This window comes from Canis lupus, chromosome 38, assembly GCF_011100685.1.
Source record: "Canis lupus familiaris isolate Mischka breed German Shepherd chromosome 38, alternate assembly UU_Cfam_GSD_1.0, whole genome shotgun sequence".
Taxonomy (NCBI): domain Eukaryota; kingdom Metazoa; phylum Chordata; class Mammalia; order Carnivora; family Canidae; genus Canis; species Canis lupus.
In genome coordinates this window covers 3,457,813-3,474,369 of record NC_049259.1, presented here as the reverse complement: position 1 = coordinate 3,474,369, position 16,557 = coordinate 3,457,813, and the positions used below count along the sequence as shown (strand labels likewise).

The window sequence follows — 16,557 nt, the reverse complement described above, 5'->3', positions numbered from 1 at the left end:
TCTTTACCTTCTATACCTCTTAATAGTGTTGGCAAACTAGTAAACAGTACCTCCAGGGAATTTTGAACTAACTTTAAACAACACACTATAAATCATTAGTGACCATATCTAATTCTTATCTTCGCCAAGAATCTGTATCAAATAATTTGATCATTAACTACAAGCAGTTCTTCCTCCGGCTAATTAGCTTCCATTCCACATCTTGTAAGGATTTTAATCCAATCACAATATATTTGATTAAGGATATCTGTTAAAAAGATTCTGATATCTGTATTTATTTAGTGCCTTTTACTGAGTGGACAATTCAGTTAGAACATCCTAATGTTTAGAAATAATTAAAATAGGTTTTACATAAATTTTGCAAGTTTTATCACAGAAAGAATAAAGATACTACAAGTAATATGGTGAGAATATAAGCCACGTGTTATATTAAAGTGCTCTAAAAGCTGAAGAGTATAACACATTTAAACATAGAACATAACGTTATTATTTGGTCATTAATAATACATTATTATTGAGTTTTCTGTTTAATTATCTTTTAAGTAGTTTTTACTTTTGATGTTTAATCAAGAAATCTAATTTTAATATTTTTAGAAGTTGAAAAGCAGTCATGCCCCCCTCCACCTCAGATTCCCAATGCTCAGAACGTGATAACGACAGTGAATTTTAAGGATGGAGAAAAAGTATCTGTTGTCTGTCAAGACGATTACATAATTCAGGATGCAGAAGAAATTGTGTGTAAAGATGGAAGATGGCAGTCAGTACCACGCTGTATTGGTCAGTAGTGCATAACTTGCTTTATAACCTTCTTTCAAAGGAGATTAATTCTTCCTTGGGCTTTGTGTTAATGAACAAGATGAAGATCTCTGTATCTATTTCACTTAAACCTGAACAGTAAATCACAAACTAAGTATATAAATCAATCAGCATTCTTTCACTTCTACTGTGAAATGAACAGGCAAAAACTTTGGGTTACTGTGCAGACAACTATAGAAAATTTGTTTATACCTGTTTTACTTCTCGTGATGAACAGGACAAGAATGAAGGTGCATAGTGAACAAATGGAGAATAGCGTAGATTGTATGGAGATATATATGCTTGAAAGTTTCAAATGCTTTTCAGTTTTTGTAATTTAATTCGTTTAAATTGTCCTTATTTTTAAATTTCAAATGACAAATTTCATTGCATTTTTCAGTTTAAACATAATATCCATGTTTGACTCTTTGATCTTTGGTTTTTATACAGAAAAAATCCCATGTCCTCAACCATCTCCTATAGAACATGGAACCATTAAATCATCTATATTTTCAGAAGAAATAGAAGAAACATCAAAACCTAAATCCTACCCACATGGCAGCAAATTAAATTACACTTGTGAGGATGGTTTCAGGGTATCTGAAAAGGATGAGATAACTTGCCAGATGGGAAAATGGAGTTCTTTACCTCGGTGTGTAGGTGAGGACAGTATGCAAACTAAAATTCTATCCTCAATTTTCAATACAATCCATTAAACAGAACTGTCATCAAACCTCGGAGAAAGAATCCTTTAGGTTTCTAAATATATAAAATCATGTATATCTAAATCTATAAAATCATTTATATATTTATGTACTTTACCAAACAATGTTTGCATAATCAAGCCTATCCCATTTTTGTTAATTTGATTGATTTGTTATAGAATCACTTTTAATTCTGGCAATTGTTTAATTAAAACTAGGTGTGTAGTGCAACTAAACCTATTCATATATGTATGCCTATCCATATCCCTACCTATTTATATAAGTTGTACTGTTACTTTGCCATCAGTTTAAAACATTTTTTTTGTTTTTCCTATAATGTGCTTCCTGACTTTTACAATACATGGTACCTATCTTCAGATGATTAATTCTAAATGCTCTTCTTTTTATTATTCACTATATTGGTTTGAGAAGCACTGATAGTCTCTTTCATAAATATATTGACATTTTTATTTTTATTCTTTTAATTCAAAAAAATTTTTAAGTTTACATTTAAATTCCAGCTATTTAACACAGTGTAATAATATTAGTTTAGTGAAATCATGTGGTATTTGTCTTTCTCTGATTTATTTCACTTAACATTATACTCTCCAGCTCCATCCATGTCATTGCAGTTGGCACGATTTCATTCTTTTTATGGCTGAGTAATATTCCATTTGTGTGTGTGTGTATGTGTGTGTGTGTGTGTGTGTGTGTGCTATCCTTTCTTTATCTATTCGCTTATCAATGGACACTTGGGCTCCATTCATATCTTGGCTATTGTAAATAATGCTACTACTATAAACATCAGGGTACACGTATTCCTTTGAATTAGTATTTTTGTATGCCCTGAGTCAATACCTAGAAGTGCAATTGCTGGATCATAGGGTAGTTCTATTTTTAACTTTTTGAGGAACTTCCATACTGTTTTCCAGAGTGACTGCACCAGCTTGCATTCCCACCAGCAGTGCAAAAAGGTTTCCCTTTCTCTGTATCCTCACCAGTACCTGTTGTTTCTCACGGTTTGTTTTGGTTTGATTTGGTTTGAATTTTTGTTTGTTTGTTTTGTTTTGTTTTGTTTGCCATTCTGACAGGTATAAGGTGGTATCTCATTGTGGTTTTGCTTAGTATTTCCCTAATGATGAGTGATGTTGAACATCTTTTCATGTATCTGTTGGCTATCTGTATATCTTCTTTGGAAAATTGTCTATTCATATCTTCTTCCATTTTTAATTGGATTATTCATTTTTCAGGTGTTGAGTTTTATAAGTTCTTTCTATATTTTGGATACTAACCCTTTATCAGATATGCCATTTGCAAATAGCTTCTCCTATTCTGTAGGTTGCCTTTTCATTTTGTTTATTTTTCCTTCACTGTGCAGAAGCTTTTTATTTTGATATAGTCCCAATAGTTTATTTTTGCTTTTGTTTTCCTTGCCTTAGGAGACATATCTAGAAAGAATATGATAGAAAGATATGATGACAGCTGATAATATATGAATATTTTTGGTTTCAAGTTCTTGCTCAGGTTTCCAGCTGGACACACATCAGAGTGGTAGCTTTAGGAACCATTTGTGCACCTTCTCTGTGTTATGATTGTAACTCTTGTGTTATCATTTCTTTTCAAATAATACTGCCAAATACGGCAACCAGTACATAAAATTAAATTTCAAAATTAATGAAACATGGAATTATTCTTTCTTTTTTTTTCAGGGCTTCCGTGTGCACCACCAGCATATATGGTTACACATGGTATTCTAATTCAACAATCAGACAGTTACCAATATGGAGAAGAAGTAATGTATAAATGTGATGATGGTTTTGCAATTGATGGACCTGCATCTGTAAAATGTTTAGGAGGAAAATGGTCTAATCCACCAAAATGCATAAGTATAGTGTATTTAATTTTACTCTAAGGTTGATAACTATTTTTTTTTAAGATTTTATTTATTTATTCATTAGAGACAGAGAGAGAGGCAGAGACACAGGCAGAGGGAGAAGCAGGCTCTCTGTAGGAGCCCAATGTGGGACTCAATCCCGAGACCCTGGGATCACGAGCTGAGTTAAAGGCAGACGCTCAACCACTGAGCCACCCAGGCACCCCAATTCTTAATTCAGACATCAGTGGTACAAATATGAAACTAGGCAGTAATTCTAGAATTTAACAAGGTATCTCTGGGAAGTTGTAGATTTTGGTAGAGAATGAATAATCCTAGTAGTAATAAAAGTGTGACTGCATGAGCCTAAATTACTTCACTTTCATTTCACTTCGTGTGCACATTTGACATTCTCTGATAGGAATCCTCAGACTTCTCATCTCTGTTCTTTTTTTTTTTTTTAAAGATTTTATTTATTTATTTATTCATGAGAGACAAAGAGAGACAGAGACAGAGACTAGCAGAGACACAGGCAGAGGGAGAAGCAGGCTCCATGTAGGGAGCCTGATGTGGGACTCGATCCCAGACTCCAGGATCACGCCCTGAGCCAATGGCAGGCGCTAAACTGCTGAGCCACCCAGGGATCTCCCTCATCTCTGTTCTTGTATCACAGCTGCTCCTTGCTAATCAATCATTATTCAATTTATTGTTAGTTTATCAGTTATCCCCTTATAAATATATAGTTTTCTAAGATATTTGACATAATTAAAAGTAACAGATTTTGACAGAAGCAGAAAATACAAATACATACATAATGTAGGTGGCTTGTGTGGGCAAAAAAAGAATTTGAGTGGAAGAAATATGATATCAAGACTTACATGTATCCATAGCTTTATAGGGTTTCCATATCATCACCCCCATGTTTTACTTTTTTTTCCCCATGTTTTACTTTTGATAAGCATAGTACTATTCAATGTAATTCACTCAAAAGACTTCTAACACATTTCTTTTTCAACTAATAAGAAAAATTGTGTACAATGCTCATTGGTTTGATGTGTACTTATCATCCTACATTATAGTTATTGGTCATTATGTATTTTAAAAGATTCACTGAACAAGTACGTGTTCTTTTTCTTTCAGAAACAGACTGTTTTAACTTACCCAGCTTTGGTAATGCCATACCCATAGGCCCGAAGAAAGTATTATATAGGTCAGAAGAAAAAGTGACTTATAGATGTCCAACATATTACCATATGGATGGACCCAATTTTGTACAGTGTCTTAATGGCCAATGGATAGGAAGTCCAGTATGCAAAGGTATTTTAATATTTTAGAATCTATTTATCAAAATGTCTTAAGTAATATAATATAGAATTCCCACTAACACCATTTAAAAAAACAGACATAGATTATTTTTTTAGGCCAGGTCAAAGAAGGTTTATGCTTTAACATAAAGGGATAAAATTGTGTACTCAGTGGTTCATCTTTTTTTTTTTTTTTTCTTTTTTTTTTTTTTGCCTAGTGGTTCTAGCCTAGCCCAGTGGTTCTCAAATTGAGATCTCTGGAATAGCAGCATTAGTGTCTTCTGGGAAATTGTTAGAAATGCAAATGTAAATTTACAAGCTCACTCAGACCTGTTGAGTCAAAAACTCTGGGGATGCAACCCTGAAAAGGTCTTAACAATTCCCAAGAGATTTGATATGTACTCCAGTTTAGGAACCATAGCTATAGCCTATTATACTTAATATCCTCCTGAACCTCACTGGTTAGTTATAAATTACTCATTGAAATGTCCTTAAGCATTTGCAAAAAAAAAAAAAAAAAATCATTAAAGAGTGTTTTTATAAACTGTACATTTATATTTCTGTTATTTTTCCACATCATCTGTTTGGATCCTCAGTTAATCATCCTCTTCCAACTATGGCATTCTTCAAAGTGTGTTAATTCTTCATTTGTTATCTAAGGAAGTGCCTACTATGTTTATTTTTCTAAGGGCCTAAAATTATATTCATAAACACGATGATTACAAGACAAAATCTGATATCAAATAATCTTATTATTAGGATTTTCTCTTTTTAAAGGTTTTATTTATTTATTTATTTATTTATGAGAGACACAGAGAGAAAGAAGCAGAGACATAGGTAGAGGGAGAAGCAGGTTCCGTGTAGGGAGCCTGATGTGAGACTCAATCCTGGAACTCCAGGATCACTCCCTGAGCCAAAGGCAGATCCTCAACCTCTGAGCTACCCAGGTGTCCCATGATTTTCATTCTGAATTTATATAATTTATAATATTGATTTTACTAAAAATGGGAAATGTCCAGAAAAACTCTCCTTTTCATAGAAGCTTAAATCTTATCAGAGGATATTGTTTTATCTTTTCTTCAATCTTATATGTAAACTTCTTAAAATTGGCACTCTTTCATAATAGATTAACTGTTGATCTTAAATTCCCCTTGAGATATATTTGGAATCCCATTGTTGATTTGCTACTCAAAATGATCATTAAATTAGAGATGCTTCTTTTTTTTCTTCCCATTAAGATATGTCCTGCGAGAGTCCACCCAAAGTGAAAAATGCTATTGTACTAAACGAGAGGTCTAGGTATCTACCTGGTTGGAGTGTTCATTATGAATGCATCAAACCTTTTGACCTGTTTGGAGAAGCAGAAGTGACATGTTTAAATGGGACCTGGACAAACCCACCTCAATGTGGAGGTAAAGTATCTTATTTCTCCTTAAATTTTAAAGAATATATTAAGGACTAATAATGGCATCATTTTTTTATCTCAAATAAAACGATCGTGCTTAAAATCCAATCTTTTCTTTTTGTGGACTACATAAGTGATATTATATATTTATTTTACGAAAGATTTAGCCAGATTAGGGAAGTTGGAATCATGGAAAATTCTCTCTCTCTCTCTCTCTTTTTTTTTGAAGAGAGAGTGAGTGTGAGTATGAGCAGTAGGGGGTAGGGGGGTAGAGAGAGGGAGAGAGAATCTTTAGCAGATTCCATGCTAAGGGCAGAACCTGACGTGGGACTCAATCCCATGACCCTGAGGTCATGACCTGAGCCAAAATCCAGAGTTTGTCGCTCAACCACCTGAGCCACCTAGGCAACCAGAAAATTCTCTATCTTAAGCATTATGACACTCAATTATTTCAATGTATTAAAATGCTAAGAGGGGGACCTGGGTTGAGCATCCAACTCTTGATTTTGCCTCAGGTCATGATCTTAGGGTTGTGGCATGGAGCCCCATGACAGGCTCCATGCTCAGTTAGGAATCTACTTGTCCCTCTTCCTCTGCTCCTCCCCTTCCTTCTCTAAAATAAATAAATAAATCTGTTTTTAAAAATGATACGCTGAGGACATTTGACAGTCCTATGAAATTTCACTTTGAGACACACAGTGAGTACCTGGGGCATGATCATAGAATGTTATGTAAATTTGGGCTTCTTCAGCATGTGGATTATATAATGGTGGGTTACCAGCTGAGTTCAACAAGGAAACTCAACAAGGGAGTTAGTGTAGATAATAAAAAAAAGTCTGAGAACTTGGTCATAGCACACTCCAGTATTTAAGAGTTTAAGAAATAAGAGGATCCAACAAAGGAGATATTATAGCCACTTGTTTTTCTTTTTTTTTTTTTTTAACTTTATTTATTCAGAGAGAGAGAGAGACAGGCAGAGGGAGAAGCAGGCTCCATGCAGGAAGCCCGATGTGGGACTCGATCCCGGGTCCCCAGGATCACACCCCGGGCTGCAAGCAGCGCTAGACCACTGCACCATCGGGGCTGCCCGCCACTTGTTTTTCAAATCAACTTTTGCTTGGCATATATAATTTTCCAATCTTTTACTTTGAGCCCACCTATATTTTCATGTTTGAAGTGAGTTTCTTTTAGTTGCCATAGGTTTAGCTCTTGTTTATGTGTCCACTTTGCCATTTTCAGCCTTTTAACTGAAGTATTTAAACCATTTACACTTAATGTGATTATTGATAGATTAGGGGTTGTGTCTGCCATTTTATTATTTGTCTTGAATAGACGTCTTTATTTCTCACTCACATTTCTTTCTTTGCCATCCTTGTGGATTTTTGGAACATTTAAAAATAATTTTATTTTGACATGTTTATGTTGTTTCAGAGCATATCTCTTTGTAGCTTTATCTGTGGTTGCTCAAGGTATTAGGATGCACATATGTAGCTTGTTACACCCCCTGGTTTTGACATTTTACCACTTAAAGTGAAATGAGGAAACCTTACTTCCACTTAGGCCCATTTACCCTCCCCACATTTTATTTTATTTTTCACATATTTATTTTTTGAGAGAAATAGAGAGTGAGAGGGGAGTGGTGGGGACGATGTGTGTGGGGGGGTGGATCTTAAGCAGCCTCCATGCCCAGCTTAGAGCCCAATAAAGGAGGCTCTATTGGGACAATACAGGGAGGGCTTGATGTCCCAACCCTGAGATCATGACCTGAGCTGAAGTCTAAAGTGGCTGCTCATCTGACCAACTGAGCAATCCAGGTGCCCTTACCCTGTCCACATTTCAAACATAAATGTCTTAAGCATTTTTTCTACATATATTGAGCACCATATCAAATGATGTAATGTTGCGCAAACATCAAACCTAATGAACTCATTAGGAAAAAGAGAGTCTATTATATTTACCCTTATTTTTTCAGTCCTTTGCTTTTCTTCCTTCATGAAGTCTCTCAGTCCTTGTTCTGTTATCTTTTCCCTGCTTTTTGAAGAACTCCTTTCACAATTCTTTAAAGATCTGCTGGAGATAAATATCTTTTGTCTCAGAATATCCTCTTTTCTCCCTTAAGTCCTAAAGGATAGTATCACTGGATATAGCATTCAGGGGTAACAGTTCTTTTCTTCTAGTATTTGAAAAATCTTGTCACTTCTTTCTTTCTGGCTTGATGATTACAGAGGTGAGAGCCCCTCTGACACTTGAATCCGTTTTCCCTTATAAGTTTGCTTCATTTCTGTGTAGCTGCTTTTGAGATTTTTTTCATTTTCTTTAGTTTTCCTCAGTTTGATTACAATGTATCTCAGGATGAATTTCTTTGGGTTTGTCTTGTTTGGCTTTTTCAATATGAATGTTTATGCCTTGTGGCCAATTTAGGAAATTTTAGTCCTTTTTTTTTTTTTTTGGAAGTTTTTTGTTGTGTTTTGTTTTCAGTCTATTTTCAAAGTGAGTAATTTGTATTCTATATTATTCAAGTTGATTTATCCTTCCATCATCTGTAAACCATGATAGAGCCTATCTAGCAAAGGTTTTTTGTTTTTTTTTTTTAATTCCATTACTACATTTTTTGGTTCTATAATTCCCACTGGATTTTCAGTCAAATAATTCCAATATCTGTTTCATATCAGTGTTGTGATCTGTTGATTATCTTTCTCTTGAGATTTTCCTGGTCCTCGGTATGATGAGTGATTTTTTATTGTGTTCTAGACATTTGGTGTGTTACGTTTTAGACTCTGGATTTTATTGAAATCTCTTATTTATCAGGCCTCCATTATTGCAGAGAGTGCAAGTCCAGGCTTTCCACTTGGCCTCCACTGACACCATGGAAAGTGGAGAGATATCTTGTTCCCTGACTGTGGATAGAAGTCTAGGTGCCACACTTGGCCTCCATTGATCACTGTTGATCTCTGATCAACATGGGAAGAGGGTTGGTCAAGGTTTCTCTTCTATGATGATTTTTGGGAGTAATTCAAGTATTGTAAAAAATACATATATATTTCTGTCTTGCTATAATACTCCTTTCCTGAGCCTTTGGCTAAAGAGAGAAGGCAACTCTTGGGACTTTTCTTTTTTCTTTTTGGCCTGAACTTGATATCATTTCTGGGTTCCAGTGCCCAGGCCAGGCTCCATAGAAGGCAAAATGAAAACCCAAACAACTCACTGCTGTAGAAATCCTTGAATAGGGGCAGCCCGTGTGGCTCAGTGGTTTAGTGCTGCCTTCAGCCCAGGGCCTGATTCTGGAGACCCGGGATCAAGTCCCACGTCTGGCTCCCTGTATGGAGCCTGCTTGTGTCTCTGCCTTTCTCTCTCTCTCTCATGAATAAATGAATAAAGTCTTTAAGGAAAAAAAGAAAGAAATCCTTGAATAATCTCTTATGTTGGTTTTCATAATATGTTCAGGATTTTTAGTGACACTTAGTAGAAGGAATAAGCAGAAAGGTTTTTTGGGTTTTTTAAAAGATTTTATTTGTTTATTCATGAGAGAGAGAGAGAGAGAGAGAGAGAGAGGCAGAGACACAGGCAGAGGGAGAAGCAGGCTCTATGCAGGGAACCTGATGTGGGACTTGATCCCTGGTCTCCAGTATCACACCCTGGGCTGAAGGTGGTGCTAAACTGCTGAGCCACCTGGGCTGCCCTGATGATCCTTTTGCAATAAAAATGAAAATCAATAAAGAATGACTAGAGATCCAATAGACACTGCAGTATGTTGTATGTATTAAGAAGGTTTGTTTATATTAACTATCCATCTGTCCTTCATTTATTCAATAGGAAAAATATTTTTAATACCTTAATACTGTAAAGCAGACAGTTTGTTAATGCTTTATGTGGTGTGCTTTCCTGTAGGATAAAAGGAAAGGCTTAAAAGTTTGATTCTCAGTTTAAGTGATTAAAATGTCTTCAGTGAATCATTTCTGTCAGCAGAAGTCACAAGTCTTGATATTGCATATTGTGCTATATTTTTATTTGCTTTATTTTACCCTGTTTTTCTTTAGTCTTTCAATAAATCAAATAAATATTTTGTTTAGAATCTAAAGGAAAATGTGGGCCTCCTCCACCTATTGACAATGGAGACATTACTTCATTCCCATTATCAGCATATGCTCCAGAATCAACAGTAGAGTACAAATGCCAGTCCTTGTATGCACTTCAGGGAAACAGGATTGTAAGATGCAGAAATGGACAGTGGACAAAACCACCAAAATGCTTAGGTAAATATTTTAATATTCTCATGGATCCTGGGAAAATCAGTATAATGAGTAAGATGTCTTACTGTTATTAATAGAATGTTCATTGATTAACAAACAACCATTTGTTGAATACGTGACTACCAAACATTAATATGTGAAGAAATAAAGTTGGAAAAAAACTCCTATTCAAGCAACAAAAGATCCTTTACTGAAAGGACTCTGGATTTCTTCATATTATAATTGACATTATGAATCTTTGAGTATAAAATTATCACACCTTAAGTGTGGTACATCATTTTACATCATTGATCATTTAAAATGATTTAAATCGATGCAATGGATTTTCAGTGAATTGGGTTTGGAAAAGATTTTAAAAACAAAGCCCTGGGCCAGTGTAGAAGATTCTACTTGAGAATCTAAAGTTCTATGGAAAATATTTGTTTACTACTCGATGTTATATTCTTTTTTTTCACCTTCAGATGCCTGTGTTGTATCAGAAGACATCATGAGAAGAAATAACATACGATTTCGATGGTCTTCTGAGACAAAACTGTATTCTCAAACAAGGGATACTGTTGAGTTTGAATGTATCCCTGGATATCATTCAAAGACAAACAATCAAGTATTCCGAGCAGTCTGTCATGAAGGGAAAATGACATATCCTGTTTGTGTATAGGTTATGGTTAAGATGCAGTTTTATAATTAAAGTATATACATTTACTGAGAATTTTTATTATCAGTCCAATTCTCAGTTTATTTTGTCAAGTATTGTGTAACTCATTTATATTCATAAATCAGAATTTGTATTAAATATGATGTGGATGATGTAATTATAATCAGAGGAATGAATAAATCACTTCTTAAAAGCACCTCATTAAAACTTGGCAAGCCAAAATGCTTTGTGTCCTATTCATAAAATATCTATGGCAAGAGATTAGGTCACTCCAGTGTCTACTTCTATCCATCTTTCCCTCTAACTTTCTCAAAACGTCTTCCATAACTTCTGAGTCTGCCTGAGACTCTCCATTTCAAAGGAAATGGGAGAAAATGCTTTTCACCATTTTCAAGATAATTTCATTTCAAAAACATGTGAAAACCTAACTATGCCATACCTTATTAATAATACGATATAAGGGGATCCCTGGGTGGCGCAGCGGTTTGGCGCCTGCCTTTGGCCCAGGGCGCGATCCTGGAGACCCGGGATCGAATCCCACATCAGGCTCCCGGTGCATGGAGCCTGCTTCTCCCTCTGCCTATGTCTCTGCCTCTCTCTCTCTCTGTGACTATCATGGATAAATAAAAATTAAAAAAAAAAAAAAAAAAAAAAAAAAAAAAGATTAATAATACGATATAAGTAGTTATTATTTAGTTTTGCTTATCTGTCAATAGATACATATACCCAAAAAATGATTATAAATGCAAGATTTTCTACAAGATGGCTATATAGCACACATAAAAATTCAAACATATCATAAAGAGAAATTAGAATCTAATTGGGTGCATAACTGTCATAACATGAAACGGGACAAAAAATCTGATTTCAAGTATAAACACCCACACAATATTTTGAACACTATAAACATATGTTTATAGAATCTATAAACAGTATAGAATCTATAAACAGAATCTATAAACAGTATAAGCATAACTGTTTATAAAACGAGAATTGGGGCAGCCCTGGTGGCGCAGCGGTTTGGCGCCGCTTGCAGCCCAGGGCGTGATCCTGGAGACCTGGGATCGAGTCCCGCATCGGGCTCCCTGCGTGGTGCCTGCTTCTCCCTCTGCCTGTATCTCTGCCTCTCTCTCTCTCTAGCTGTGTCTCTACGAATAAATAAATAAAATCTTTAAAAAAAAAAAATAAAAATAAAACGAGAATTGTCAGGAAATACAATAAAATATTTACAATAACTACAGTTGAATTTAAAGGTGCTAGAAGTAAGAGTTGGTGTTTAAGCCCTTAGTAGTCACCTGTATTGAGAAGACTGGGTGGCTCAGCGGTTGAGTGTCTGCCTTCCACTCGGGGCATGATCCCAGGTCCCCAGATAGAGTCTGCATAGGGCTCCCTCTGGGGAGCCTGCTTCTCCCTCTGTCTGTGTCTCTGCCTCTCTTTGTCTCTCATGAATGAATAAAAAATAAAATAAAAAGTCACCTGTTTTTTCCAGTTTTTCTATCTTTAGTATTATCACCTTTAAACCACAATAAAGGTGGTTATTTTGATGGGGTGCCTGGCTGGCTCAGTCAATGGAGTGTGCTCATGACCTCAGGGTCATGAATTTGAGCTCCATGTTGAGTATAGAGATTACTTAAATATGTAAATACATCTTTTTAAAAATAAAACAAAATAAAGATATATTAAAAGTAGGATGATACATGTTGAGAGCTATGAGGAACTCTTTGGTAACGATCTTCAAACCTAATGACATCTTCATGAGTTTGTTGCAATAGAGGGTTTTGGAAACATTCAGCCACAAGAGTCTGAAATATGATTTTTGCGTGCATACATTTCAAACAGCATAATTAGTTAAATTCAGCTGACTGTAAACATTTTTAAATTCTACAAAAATATGAAAACTTTAAGGTGAAAATAAAGATAAAATTAAAGTAAAAATATTTTAAGGTGATAACTTGTTACTTCGTTTTGCATCAAATCAAGTTGCATTCTTAGAATGAGAAACCTGGCTGTTTCTAATAGAGTTGATTTATTTAAATCTGAATCACAAGTGATAGCCAGTTTTCTCATGTTTAAAAGAACATTGTCACAATTGTCAAGTTATCTTTGCTATTAATATTGACATACATACTGTTTCTCCTATAATCAACATATTCTATAAGCAATCATTTTCATTGTTGGCTGCAAAATAGTGATTTTTAAGATGAATTTTATTCTTTTTCTGCAGTTATTGTCATTCTTGTGTAAAGATTAAGTGTTAATTGTCCAATTTCTTAAATCCTTTACCTAAAACTATTTGGTAAATCTTTATTTTTGCTCTTTAATTTCCAATTTTGGAGTAGGACTTGATGATAGTGACTTTCTGTGATGACTTTAAAGATTTTTTCTTTTGTATTATTTTTATTATTTTTTAAGATTTTATTTATTTATTCATGACAGACACAGAAAATGAAAGATAGAGAGGCAGAGACACAAGCAGAGGGATTAGCAGGCTCCATGCAGGGAGCCCAACCTGGGACTCAATCCCAGGTCTCCAGGATCACACCCTGGGCTGAAGGCGGTGCTCAACCGCTGGGCCACTGGGGCTGCCCATCTTTTTTTTTTTAATGTTCTATCAGAAAGGATTCATGAATTCTTGCTTATTCAATTTGTCACAAACAATTATAGTCATTATTCTTTGAAGCTCAAATTATCCCAAATTTGACTAGTGAGTGCCTCTTGAAACTGGCTCCTGATTGTTTTGTTATACCTACGAGTCTTTGAGTGTTTCTTTTCTTTTTAGCACAACAAAATGTTCAGGTATACTTCAGGTATAATGTTCAGGTTCACCGGTATACTTCCCTGACCAACACCCAAATCATCTTTCCAAAAGTCTGATTCTTTTTATTGGGAAATAGTGTTTAGAACACAAAAACTGTGCTATTAGTACTAGATGGGAACATTCAATACTGTTGAAATGTCTTCAAATCTTGTCAGAAATCTGAAATAGAAATGAAATTTAAAATTCATTTGCTCTTATTGGTTCTTACAATTTTTTGCTTGTCAGAAATCTGAAATAGAAATGAAATTTAAAATTCATTTGCTCTTATTGGTTCTTACAATTCAGGGTTATAAGTAATACAGGGTTAAGAAACTTTAAAATGGCCAGCCTGGGTGGCTCAGTGGTTTAGAGCCACCTTCAGCCCAGGGCATGATCCTGTAGACCTGATCAAGTCCCACGTCAGGCTCCCTGCGAGGAGCCTGCTTTTCCCCTCTGCCTGTGTCTCTGCCTGTCTCTCTCTCTGTCTCTCATGAATAAATAAAACTTTTTTAAGATTGATTTATTCATGAGAGACAGAGAGAGAGAGGCAGAGACACAGGCAGCGGGAGAAGCAGGCTCCATGCACCGGGAGCCCGACGCAGGACTCGATCCAGGGACTCCAGGATTGTGCCCTAGGCCAAAGGCAGGCACCAAACCACTGAACCACCCAGGGATCCCCAAAAAGAAACCTTTAAATACATTTTTTGTCATTTCTCTTTATTCATATATTCTTATATTTAAATATTTTTAAAAATAATACTAGGGGCTCCTGTGCTTAAGCGTCTGCCTTCGGCTCAGGTCATGATCCCAGACAGGGTCCTGGGATACAACCCCTGTCGGGCTCCTTGCCCAGTGGAGCCCTCTCCCTCTGTTTATCTCCCCCGGCTTGTGTGCTCTCTCTCTCTCTGTCAAATAAATAAATAAATAAAATCTTTACAAAAATAATATTAAAAGCATAATGCAAACATTACTATCAGCAGGTAAACTACTGAATAAAGGTTAAAAATGTCTTTGCATTTATTTTGTCCTTAGGATGTTGGACTCAAAAATGACTTGAAATAATCCTTACCTCTCGCTGGCTCACTTACCAAATTAATAAAATTTTACATTTACTTGCATTAGCATTGTTAGGTTTTTTCCAAAATGAACGGCAGAGAAATAAAAAAATAAACAAACAAACAAACAGCAGAGCCCGGCAGTAGGTTGGAGGGTGCTTTAAAGGGGAGCGCTCCCGGGAGAGGTGGCCCGAGTTGGGGAAGTCACCTGTGGTTTGGGGGGGGGGGGAGGGTTTAGGCCTTATTGGTTCCAGTTGGACCGGGTGGGTCTCCTGTCAATTAGGCACGTCCCTAGGTGATTGGCTGGGGCTGGGGATGGTCCAGACGATGGGGGGTGGTCCCTGGCTGGAAAGTCCTGGATGGAAAGTTTCGGTTCCGTCTAGGATTCGATTTATTGGAGATGATGTGGTGGTCTTGGCTGCTTTGGCGGGAAGACCAGCCATTGACCCAATTTGAGATGTCCTGCTATTTTGGGTTGGGCTCAGGCAGCCCAACAAGCATTTTTTTTTCAATTTTAGATTTCACTTCTTCCTCTTTTAAGCTAAACTTTTTTTAAAATATGAAAAATACATTTTTAAGAAGATTGTGCTTATTTGTTTGATAAAGAGAGACAGAGAAGGGGGAGAGACAGAGGGAGAGGAAGAGTGAGAAACTACAGCCGCCTGAGCTGAGCTTGAACACTGATGTGGGTGGGTCTCCAGATCACAACCATGAGATCATGACTTGAGCTGAAACCAATAGTCAGATGCTTCACTGACTGAGCCACCTAGATGCCCCAAACATCTACCTATTTTAAAAGTCAAAGTAACATGAGAAGTATGCAGAGTAGTCTTCCTTCCATCATATCTGTTCCCTCATTTAATAAAGTTATATTTGTATTAGTTTCTGACATCCTTTCAGTGTTCATTAATCTTTCTTTAAAAAAAAAGATTTTATTTATTCATGAGAGACACAGAGAGAGGCACAGACACAGGCAGAGGGAGAAGCAGGCTCCATGCAGGGATCACACCCTGGACTGAAGGCGGCGCTAAACTGCTGAGCCACAGAGGCTGCCCTAATCTTTCTTTTAATAGCGAAGGAAGATTACTTAACACATTTATCTGGACTTTGCTTTCATATTTATTTTTAGTATTTATTTCTAATATTCCCCTGAACTGCCTTCCTCAGCTCCCTGGACAGAGGCTGCCTCAGTAGCTGTTCAGCCATCTACCTAGTCAACAGCACAGTCTGGCATCACAACCCCTCCCTAATGTGGCTGGGTTGGGGACCCATAGGGAGAAAGCTCTGCGGCTTTGTCCTCCCCTGGGCTCCTTTGACTGGCCTTGTGGCTGGGATGCTTCAGAATAAAGGTCCAGTGGGTCAGAAGTATCGGAGGAGCCCAACCTGGGGCTGGCCCCAGTGGGATGAGGAGCCCTTCTATGATGGTGGTGGGCAGACACCGTGGAAGGCCTCATCTTTGGGCAGCTAATGTGGATTTTTTTTCAGGGTAACTGTGTCATCCAGTCACACAATTAGGATTTTTTTTTTCTTGGTGAATGGACATCCTGACCTTGACTTTTTATATGGAAAATTTAATTTAGTATAAGGGCCAGGACCCCACGTGTGCACAGCAGCCCCTCTCAGGGAAACCCAATTTCTCACCTCGGTGGGAGGCATTTTAAATCTATTCCTGGAAAATTGCAAAGTGCTATGTAACATATCTCATACCTTACCTAAATA

The 16,557-nt window shown here is 36.4% G+C and overlaps 1 protein-coding gene across 1 annotated transcript in view; it reads left to right on the top strand.

Annotated features, from left to right (window-relative positions):
- The window catches only part of CFH (complement factor H), a 77,388-nt gene extending 66,180 nt beyond the window's left edge, over positions 1 to 11,208 (top strand). Inside the window, exons 16-22 of the mRNA XM_038586088.1 lie at positions 595 to 777; positions 1,246 to 1,455; positions 3,209 to 3,385; positions 4,513 to 4,689; positions 5,915 to 6,088; positions 10,152 to 10,334; positions 10,793 to 11,208. Coding sequence (XP_038442016.1) covers positions 595 to 777; positions 1,246 to 1,455; positions 3,209 to 3,385; positions 4,513 to 4,689; positions 5,915 to 6,088; positions 10,152 to 10,334; positions 10,793 to 10,989 — 1,301 coding nt within the window. The 3' untranslated portion in view covers positions 10,990 to 11,208. The remainder of the gene's footprint in view (positions 1 to 594; positions 778 to 1,245; positions 1,456 to 3,208; positions 3,386 to 4,512; positions 4,690 to 5,914; positions 6,089 to 10,151; positions 10,335 to 10,792) is intronic.
- Positions 11,209 to 16,557: the final 5,349 nt, after the last annotated feature.